This window comes from Teleopsis dalmanni, chromosome X (assembly GCF_002237135.1).
Source record: "Teleopsis dalmanni isolate 2A chromosome X, ASM223713v2, whole genome shotgun sequence".
NCBI classification, from domain to species: domain Eukaryota; kingdom Metazoa; phylum Arthropoda; class Insecta; order Diptera; family Diopsidae; genus Teleopsis; species Teleopsis dalmanni.
Window position 1 is genome coordinate 40,067,794 of NC_051848.1, and position 11,163 is coordinate 40,078,956.

General features: G+C 29.0%; 1 protein-coding gene across 1 annotated transcript; it reads left to right on the forward strand.

Moving 5' to 3' along the window:
• The first annotated feature begins 460 nt into the window (after positions 1-460).
• On the forward strand, positions 461-11,163 carry LOC119689368 (importin subunit beta). The gene is made up of 6 exons (XM_038104189.1): positions 461-993; positions 5,023-5,264; positions 5,350-6,378; positions 6,447-7,373; positions 7,901-8,356; positions 11,045-11,163. The coding sequence occupies exons 1-5, from the start codon at positions 936-938 to the stop codon at positions 8,300-8,302; spliced, it is 2,658 nt and encodes an 885-aa protein (XP_037960117.1). The 5' UTR covers positions 461-935; the 3' UTR covers positions 8,303-8,356; positions 11,045-11,163.

Sequence of the window (11,163 nt, forward strand, 5' to 3'; positions counted from 1 at the left end):
ACGTAAAAATTGCCTCTTTGCTCATAAGTACATTTTTATATGAATAACTATAAATGCTGTAGTACATTTGTTGAATTGATTGTGATTTATGTCGGTATGGCAGCAAATTTATCAGAATTTCGAGTAGGGTGAATTGTGAAAGTTTTATAAGCTGTTTAATAAATAAATAGATAAATTTGAAAATTTTTAACCAAAAATAATAAATAAGTACTATAAATAAAGAAATAAATATTAATATAAGTGCAGTGCAAAAAATTCTTAGGAATTTTTAATTTACTTTACCTCAATTTATACAAATTCGCACGCGGCCTAGATCATATTACATATGCGAATTTTTTCCAAAAATGTATTAAAAATTTTATTACTACATTTTTTTATTTATGATGTGGCAACACTTGATTTGTGCAAAGCGGATTAATTGAAACCAAAAGCGTTAATCACGAAGTTATTACGAAGACATTTGCCATTCGTCATTCTTCCATGTGGAAGTAAAGTTGCATCGGATTGTCGCGTACGAAGAGTTGATACTAGTTGGAGTCCAATTAAAAGCAATATTTTACGTTAACAATATAATTCAAATAATATAAGAGTGTAGTTTTTCACTACGATTTGTCTACAAGCAAGGAGGCGATCAACATAACAAAAATCTAAGTTCATGCAGCGCAGTAAGAGAGACGAATAAAGTGTAAAAGAAAATCAATCATTTTTCTTGTCCGTTTTGACTGACGTAAAGTTTTAAACAACAAAAGGAATTTCGTAATAAGTTTTTAAATAATATATCTGAATATATAAGTTTAAAAACTTTATTTTCAACTAATTGCATTTTATTTTGCTTGACTTGGTCTGTGTTTGAAAATACGAGTCGAAGTGAAGCAACATTCCTGAGCAAGTAATTTTAGTGACGCTATAAAAATTTGCAAAAAAAAAGCGGTAAAATGAATCCACAAATTACGATGCAATTAATTGAGGTGCTGGAAAAGACTGTGTCACCAGGTGAGTTCTTTTTTTATCTTTAGTGAAACGCATCCTCCAATTACTCCATATGGGTTATTTTTATATCAAAAAAAAAAAAAAAAAACAAAGTAAAATATATTTCAATGGCGTATGTCTTGAGGTCTCGTACAATTTTTGTTGAATTTTGCAAAAGTAAAAGTGCAAATATAAGTATATCAAATCTCATTCCAATATTTTCGATAGAACGATGGTGAAGTTAATTTTTATTATGTGAATTGTTAAAAATATAAGATTAACAATATTAAAAGAAAAGGAAATTTATTGGATTCAGAAATTTTCTTTGGTGAAAAAAAAAAAAAATTATTCATAACCTCAAAATTACCGGCTTAAAGTTTTTACATATGTGCATGTGAAATTTAAAAAACTAAATAAATTTAAATAAGATGCGGGGAGTTTCCAGGAAAAGTCTAATCCATATGTTGATTTTTCCGGGAAATCAAACGAAAACGATATTTCGCAAATATAATTAAATCTCAAGTAATGTCATAAGAGCTGCATTTGACAGCTGAAAATGGTAATGCAATGAAGATTTAATAAACAATATTTGATATGTTTGATTTAAGTACAATAAATAATAAATATTTTAATAAGAAACAGAAATCATTATTTCAATATGTGCACTGACAATATGAGAATTCTTTAATCCACTTGTTTTTTTTTTATTGTTCATCTTAGTATAAATAATGATTTCTCCATATAAGAAACTAGAAATTCATATTTAATTGTAGCTCAATAGTAAAAAACAAGTATTTAAAAAAATAATATATTAACTAAATTTTTCGAAATATAATTTCACCGAAGAAGTGGTTTCGTTTCATTCTCTTGAAATAATATATTATCTGACAATCATTATGCATTATCTGTGTTTAAAGATAGTTAGTTCTTCAAAGATATGGCGTTTTTTTTCATACAGATGAGGTCTTATACATTATTATATATTTTAAAGTTTCAACAGTTTTTTATTTCATGCAAACATACTAAGTTCCTATACTACTCCCTCAAATAAACACCACAAATTCTCAATTCCATTTGAATCCGAAAACCACTGGCAATTTTTTAAAACAAGCAACAGTTGCTAATAAAACCTGGTACTAATCTCAATTTTATACGAAAAACTGACCAAGAACTCTATAAAGAAAATTCTCTACAATGACACAATTTGGGGGAGCATTTTTTTTTTGTATAGAGTTTTATGTCAATTTTTCGTTCGAAATGACCTTTAGTTTTAAATCGCCAAATTATATTACTTACATATACTTTTGTAAATTGAAAGTAAGTTTTAAATATTTATTTAAATATTTAATTTCAGTTCGCATAGTATAAATATCTGTATTTTGAGAACCTCAGCTCATAATTACAGCATTGTGCTCATTGCCCAGATAAGTTTCTGCAGCATAAGGTATACAATGAATGAGCAATTATAGTTTCGCAAGTGGTATACGTCTTGGGAGTCAAGCCCAACCCTCCCATATGGTTTACAACAATAAATCAAGAATCGTGTGTTGTTGTTGTAGTAACACGCTGAAATCTGTAAGCACATAAAGGTTCCAACAACGTCAGGTTTTACGTCCCGGAGCCACTCTGTTCAACACCCTCCAAAGGGACTTCACAAGAATCAATTTTTGTTGGCTTTTTATTGTTATCTCTAATCCAAAAGGGACCGTCTTTGACCGTTTCAGAAACATAATTCTTGTTTAAATCACTTATTGTGATTAACAATTATTTTTATTTATTTATTTATTTTCTTCCAAAATCAAATTCTTTTTCACAATAAAAATAATAAAAATGTTGTTATAAAGACGTGTTTGTATAGAGTAAGCTGATGGTAATTAATATGCTAAAGCTGTTTTATACAAAATATATATTTATGGTTTATAATATATTGATTTCGGATATTGAAATAAAACACACTTTTGAGAATAATAGATAGATGGTCAATAATAAAAAACTCGGGAGTAGTAACGCAAACCACACCATCTCTAGGACTCCATTATATATTTTTCAATTTTATTGTTCATATTGTATATTGGACAAAATAAAAATTTTAAAATTGATATATAGTTGGTCTATGTCAATTATAAAAAACTCGGGAGTAGTATCTCGAATTTCTATTGTTAATATGTTAATATGTTGATATATACTTTTCAATTATGTTGTAATAATTTAATAGTGGATCATTCAAATTTTAAGAATGATATATAGTTGGTCTATGTTAATTATAAAAAACTTTGGAGTAGTATAGAAATGTAGACCACTCCAGCTCTAGGACCTCATTATATACTTTTTAATTTTATTTTTAATAATGTATATTACATAATTAAGGTTTTAAGAATGATATATTTTTGGTCTATGTTAATTATAAAACTCGAGAATAGTTTAGCAATATAGACCACACTATCTCTAGGATCCCATTACATATTTTTTAATTTTATTGTTAATATTGTATATTAGACAAAAAAAGGTTTAAATTTGTTCTAACTTTAAAAATATATGAACTATTTGATCTACAAATTATTATTCTTGAAAATAAAGTATAAAGAAATTTTATAAACCATTAAATATATATATATGCACGTATTGCTTTAAACAATTTAAATATATATATTATGAATCATATATGTGGAAATTTGATTCTATGTAAATTTAATATGGATTAGAAAATTATTTTAAATTCCAGACAGTTGTTTATTGATATAAAATATATATGCAGCTGTTTATCGTTATTTTTTTTGTTACTGGACACCTTAGTTCCATTGAAAATGGGCAAAAATATCACAAACACAGCAGTTTGCATCGTAAACATTTAATTGATTATAGATCGCAATAACAAATATTTTTTCAAGTTAAAAGTATACAATTACAGACGATAAAATGTTAAAAACAAAAATCTAATTATAAATAAAACGAGTAATAAAAACTTAGCTTTGGTCTATCTAAGCTTCTATATCCTTTAAATAGATAATTTGGACTATGTACTAAAATTAGTTATTTAATTTAAACACATAACAATTTCATTAAAATATAATAATGCTGATTTTGTTAACTAAAGTATTTTACATACATATTAAATATAAAATATAAATTTATGATAAATGTGATCATTTTAAAAATACTTGAAATTAAGTACTTTATTAACATAAAAGTCCTACTCAAATCTGTAAACAAATTTCCATAAAAATGTCTATGTTTATTAAGATAACAATTCATTTTATTATATTCAACTACTTACAAACTCCATCGTCGAAAATATGTATATATATCCATCAGAGATAGATATACAGATATCCAAGTCGCCCATTAAAAGTTGCTAGGTAGCTCCGTCTTGATTCTGGTTCACTTCAATTTAAATCCAAACAATTTCCCAATTTATTCTGACTCCTAAAAAAAGACGCTAGTCTCTTTCACTACCAATAATCGTAATCCACGTATACGTCTTGTAATCCCTTTTTTTTGTTATCTGCTTTATAGATCCTTGTGGGCTTCAACAAGAACAACAGATATCCCAGAACCGATTATTCCGATTCAACTTATTACGAAAATATATATCATATACGGTGTTATGAATGTCTAAAATATATTTGTTTTTCCTTGTTATATTTTTATTTAAATTTTGTTATTTTAAATTAAATTATTATGTTGAAGCTCTTTGAGCCAGTGCACTTGAGCACTTTTACTCTTTCTTTACTCGAGGTATTTTCAAAACTCCTCTTTACGCCTTGATTGCATTATTGTTTATTACTTCATCAGGCTAAGCAATAATTGACCTCAGATCTGCATACCTCTCCGAGAAGGCTGTAACCATTCTGAGATTTGATAGTTCGTTGATAGACTGTTGTCTTGGAACATTTTAAATATACCCCTTGTTTATATTAGTGCGAAAGCTATATAAATCGGTATAATGTTTGGAATCTCATGTTTTGTTCATTTATATAATTCCTTTCAGTAGAAGTTGATCTTCTTTATTGCAGTAATTAATAATAACTGAATTCTTTATTTTTTATTCTCTAGATAAAAATGAGCTTATGTCAGCGAAGAACTATTTGGAGCATGCTGCGGATAGTAATTTGCCGGAGTTCCTTAAAGCTTTATCTGATATTGTAGTTGGTATAAGCAATAGTCCTGTGGCTCGAATGGCAGCTGGTTTGCAACTTAAGAACCACTTGACTAGTAAAGATGAAATGATAATACAACAATATCAACAACGTTGGCATCAGTTTCCAGAAGATATTAGAGAATACATAAAGAAAAATGTAAGTTTTACAATAAATAGAAATCAGAACAATTCTTTTGTCTATAATTACAACTATTAACTATTAACTATTTTCACTGGATTAGATTCTTGCTGCATTGGGTACCGAAAATACACGTCCGTCGTGTGCTGCACAATGTGTGGCTTATGTTGCAGTCGCAGAATTACCGCTAAACCGTTGGGGCTTATTAATACAAACTTTGGTTAACAAGGTTGTTACAGTTGGCTCTAGTGAAATGGATCGTGAAGCAGCTTTAGAAGCAATCGGTTATATTTGTCAAGATATACGTTTTGGTGTTCTTGAACATCAATCGAATGCTATTCTAACAGCTATTATTCATGGTATGCGCAAACAGGAACCAAGTGTACATGTTCGTTTAGCTGCCACAACAGCTCTATTGAATTCTCTTGAATTTACTAAAGCTAATTTTGAGCAAGATAATGAACGCAATTTTATTATGGAGGTGGTATGTGAAGCAACTCAATCCGTCGACACACAGATTTGTGTTGCAGCTCTACAATGTCTTGTTAGAATTTTATCATTATATTATCAGTATATGGAACCTTATATGGCTCAAGCTTTGTTTCCCATTACATTAGAAGCTATGAAGTCAGATAATGATCAAGTTTCATTACAAGGTATTGAGTTCTGGTCAAACGTCAGCGATGAAGAAATAGATCTTGCAATAGAAAATCAGGAAGCTAATGAAGCTGGGCGTCCACCTCAACGTGTTTCAAAGCATTATGCTCGTGGTGCATTACAATTTCTTACACCAGTTTTGGTAGAAAAATTAACAAAACAAGATGAATGCGATGATGAAGATAATTGGAGTCCACCAAAAGCGGCATCTGTTTGTTTAATGTTATTGGCAACGTGCTGTGAGGATGACATCGTGCCTCATGTGTTTCCATTCATTAAAAATAATATCGAATCTCCGAATTGGAGATTCCGTGATGCTGCTGTGATGTCATTCGGTTCAATATTAAGTGGTCTTGAAGCAAATACATTGAAACCGCTTGTTGAACAAGCAATGCCAACACTTATACGTCTTATGTATGATGAAAGTGTTCAGGTGCGTGATACAACAGCTTGGACATTTGGACGTGTTTGCGATGTATGTAAAGAATATCAAAAAAATTTTGTTAAAAAAAAGTAATTATATTTATTCTTATTTTATATTAGATAATACCCGAAGCTGCCATTAACGAAACTTACCTCAATCCATTACTTGAATGTTTTGTAAAGGGTTTAAAGGCCGAAGCGCGTGTTGCTGCTAATGTATGTTGGGCTTTTATTGGACTTTCCGATGCCGCATATGAATCAGCTGAAGTTGTTGATGGCGGAACTCCAAAAACTTATTGCTTATCACCATATTTCGAATATATTGTTACACAACTGTTAGAAACAACTGATCGTCGAGATGGAGCTCAAGCAAATTTACGTGCTGCTGCTTATGAAGCTTTAATGGATATGATTAAGAATTCACCTTTAGATTGTTATATTGTAGTTCAACGTACTACAATCGTTATTCTTGAACGTTTGAATCATGTTTTGCAAATGGAATCACACATTTCAAGTCACACTGATCGTCATCAATTTAATGACTTACAATCTTTACTTTGTGCCACACTGCAGAGTGTATTGCGAAAGGTACGCGAAGAAGATGCACCACAAATTTCCGATGCCATTATGACTGCTTTGTTAACAATGTTCAGTACAGCATCTGGTCGCGCGGGTGGCGTACAAGAAGACGCTTTCCTTGCTGTATCGACACTAGTCGAGCTACTTGGATTTAAATTTGGTAAATATATGGAGGCTTTTAAACCATTCCTTTATATGGGCTTAAAAAATCATCAAGAATATCAAGTATGTTGCGCAGCAGTTGGTTTAACTGGCGATATATGTCGTGCTCTAAAACATCTTATGTTGCCTTATTGCGATGAAATTATGACCTTAATGTTGGCAAATTTATCTGAACCAAATTTACATCGAAGTGTAAAACCACAAATTCTTTCAGCTTTTGGTGATATTGCCTTAAGCATTGGGGGAGGTTTTGTCAAATATTTAAATGTTGTATTAGATATGTTGCGAGCTGCTTCCACACTTCAGGTATGTGTAAAATGAAATCTCTTAGTAGTATATTTAATATTTATTTATAAAATTATACATATGATTTTTAAAATAAAACAAAACTATGACTATTCATTGAAATGTGTATGTTTCACATATAAAACTGTGTTATCGGTAGCTGTCATATTGTTTTATTTTGATTACAAAATAATTAATTAACTATAAAACAATGCTATGAATTCATATATTATTTCGTAGATAATTTTTTAAAAATTAATACTGAGGCTACACTAGCAAGTTTTTGGTACTTTTTGCTTTTATTTTTTTGCTGACATAGACAAACTTTTCGAGCTGGTGGAAAACTTGCTGTGAAGTTGTATAAAAAATTTTCATTGCAAAAATTTGTATATATGTATAAGTTAAAAAATAGGAACAAAAGTACTCGTAATTTGCAGATGTGTAGTGCCCGGGTTAACTTTTAACTAAACAAATTTGATCAATTTTTCTTTTATCAATTCCAATGAATAATCTAAGAATAATAATAATTTGTTTTATATTATAAATAGGTTGATCAAAGCAGTTACGATATGATTCAGTATATAAGTGAACTGCGTGAAAGTGTGTTGGAGGCTTATACAGGAATAATACAAGGTTTAAAAGGCACTGAACAGGCTCCACATCCAAACGTGATGCATCTTGAACCTCATCTTGCACATGTTATTAATTTTATTAAATCTATTGCCGTTGAAGGTGAAAATTCTGAGTCAATGGTAGCAAGTGCTGCTGGTTTCATTGGTGATTTGTGTTCTGCGTTTGGTCCTAGATTGTATCCACTACTTGATGATGTTGCTTTATCACAATTTCTAGCGGATGGTAAAAGATCAAAGGCACAAAGAACGAAATCTCTTTGCAATTGGGCAACAAAAGAAATAAAAAAGTTGCGCGATAGCCATTCTATTCCTCAGTAAACATCGTTTCAATTGATATAAAATTTAGTCTAGTAATTGTTTTTCATTTTTAAGGTAAGTTTTAAAATAATTTATTAATTATATATATATACACATATATATGTATAGTATACATTTTATTTAAATTAATAAGCAATGGTTTAAACAAATATCTAAGGTTTTGTGGTTTATTATTTGTAATTTAATTATTGTATTTTTTTTTTTTAGTTTTTAAATATAGTCTATAAGTGCTATTCTGACAATTATTGACAAAAGTTAGCAGACATAAAATAATGACTTGTTTTGTGAATACAACTATTCTATCCCAAATGTCACAACAAACACAACTTTGTACATAATATTTTTTTAATTGCAGTAATAATATTTATATATATATATATAATTTTATTTAAAATTTCCTTACTAAACATAATAGAAAAATTTTATTTTTAATATAATTTTTTTGTCGTTTAAAAAATGTTTTTATAAATTAATTGATTATATTTTTCGTTTGTCAGAATAGCACTTTGAAAATGAACAAAATTTCAAGAAAATGTTGGCGTTTTACACAAATGAAAGTTTTATGATTTCACTTTTAAAAATAATGAATGATACGAAAAGCTAAGATTTTTTAAAGCACTGCTTTTAATTTGTAATTCAAAAATTGAAACACTTTTAATTTTCCCACTGTACATTTTGGTCATTCTCTACCCCAGGGGTAGTAATAAATAACAAAAATATTTTTTTTTTTTAAATATATTTTGTATATTAACGTAGAAACTCTCTGTATCTTACCAAATCAATTCACAATATATAATAAAATAACCTATACATAAGTTTTTGTTTTTTTTAATGGTTTTTTAATTTAATTTTATTTATTAATTTTTTTTTTTTAAATATATATATATACATATATATACAACTAATCGTAGTTATGCGTATGGGTTTAAAAATTACTCTAATTTTGAAGTGTTCGTAGTCAGATTAGATAAGGTTAAAGTGACAGCCTTGTGCACCAAAACTCCACTTAAGCGCAAATAATGGCATGTTGTGTTAGCAGAGCTAAAGAACCACCTAGAACATTAAAGTCCCAAACAGCTAAAGAACAAATGAACTAGGGCGATGTTATGTGGAGCGTCACGGGCACGTCAAAATTGGCTTTTTCGGGCTATGACGAAAATGCATGTTATGTAGAATGTCATATCTGTATTGTTAATTCCGGATTTTTACTACTATTTTTGTACCTTTTGATTGTGACTAAATTTAAAAGGAAATGTAGAAATGTTAAAGATATAGAAAAAACATTATGACACGTGAACCGAATGACGCTTGAATTTGGCTGTTTTTATTTTTGGGCTTTTGTTTTCTTCTTCTTTAAGTGTTTATTAAAGACTAAGTTTCAAAAGGTTGCTCAAAAAATAATTGAAAATATTCATAGTTTCCATATAGAAATCACATGAGATCTATCAAGCAGCGAAGATCTATCAAGCAGGCTTTCAAGAACGGCCCTGAAGCTAATTATCAAGTTCAACGACCAAGTGCCGCCGTTCAAAACTTCCAAATCGGAGTACGCCAGTAGCATGTGGTGCAAGCATGGCAGTAGGATAAAAAACTTATATTTTAGTTGTGTGTAAGGAAGCCCATTTCTGTTCCAAATTTCACATTACGTACTCAATTAAATAATATTTTAAAAAACGCTTAAAGGATTTATATGACAAACTATTTAAATAAAATTATTGAAAATGGTAATTTAAAGTTAATGAGAAGTGATAAAATGTTGAGCATAAGATAATAGTCAGATATAGGTTGTTAGGAAGATATAGGTTCTTTGATAGTTTATCAGACTCTTTATCGGTGAAGACGAAAAACCTATTAAATTATCTAAATTCGGCGGGATGGATTTAGTATCTATTCTTCTATACTAGGGTTCTTGCGAGTAATGTGGTAGCAAACGGTAGAAAATCATTAATTGAGGTACATGGAAGTTATCTAATCACCTGCCACTGCTACCAACCAAGATAATAGTGAGTGGGGTTGTGTGAGGTTGTGCTTTCTTTCAATTTTTAGGATATTTAAACTGCTTTCGTTGCTATCAGGATCTAAGAAATTTCGGATACATTTTTAAGTGGTTCCCAAAAAGAAAGATCATATGTCAGAGTAGTGCAGGGTGGAATATCTTTCTACATAATTTCGAAAGTGTTTCTTTTTTTTGTTTTTTTTTTTTTTTTTTTTTTTTTTTTTTTTTTTTTTTTTTTTTTTTTTGTTTTTTTTTTTTTTTGTTTTTTGTTTTTTTGTTTTTTGTTTTTTTGTTTTTTTTTGTTTTTTGTTTTTTGTTTTTTTGTTATTGTAACCCGCCGGGACCTGCTTGTGGAGTCTATGTAGGAGGTGTTGAACGGTACTTGGTCGTCGTAGGTGACGAGTGGCTCTGGGACGTAGACCTGACCGTTTTTTTTGTTGTTTTTTTTGTGTTTTTGGTTTTTTTTCGCAGTGTTCCCAAAAAGAAAGACAATATGTCAGAGTAGGATGGGGCGGTATATATTTAAATAATTTTTTTTATATAGACTGGTCTTAAATATATGATATCATTTTTAATCCCATACGCAATACTTATTAAAAAAAACAGTGGGAAAATTAATAAACTATAGTTTCAGGTTTTTTGCAACTATTATTATTATTATATTTTTTATTTTATTTTATTTTATTTTTTTTGTATTCTTTTAACTCCTATTTCTTTTTGTTCATATTTTTCATATTTCTTTTTAGATTACAAATTTTATAATTTAAGAATAATAAGAACTTAAAAAAAAATTTATAATTAAACAAACGTACTTTGAAAAAGTGAGACAAACCCACGTAACAGACCAATTCGTTATAAGGCAAAT

Bases quoted from the DNA above. Each gene is read 5' to 3' on its own strand.
- LOC119689368 (XM_038104189.1), top strand. From the start codon at position 936: ATGAATCCACAAATTACGATGCAATTAATTGAGGTGCTGGAAAAGACT. The intron at 6,379-6,446 runs GTATGTAAAGAA...ATTTTATATTAG, and splicing joins CATTTGGACGTGTTTGCGAT to ATAATACCCGAAGCTGCCAT. The intron at 7,374-7,900 runs GTATGTGTAAAA...TATTATAAATAG, and splicing joins GAGCTGCTTCCACACTTCAG to GTTGATCAAAGCAGTTACGA.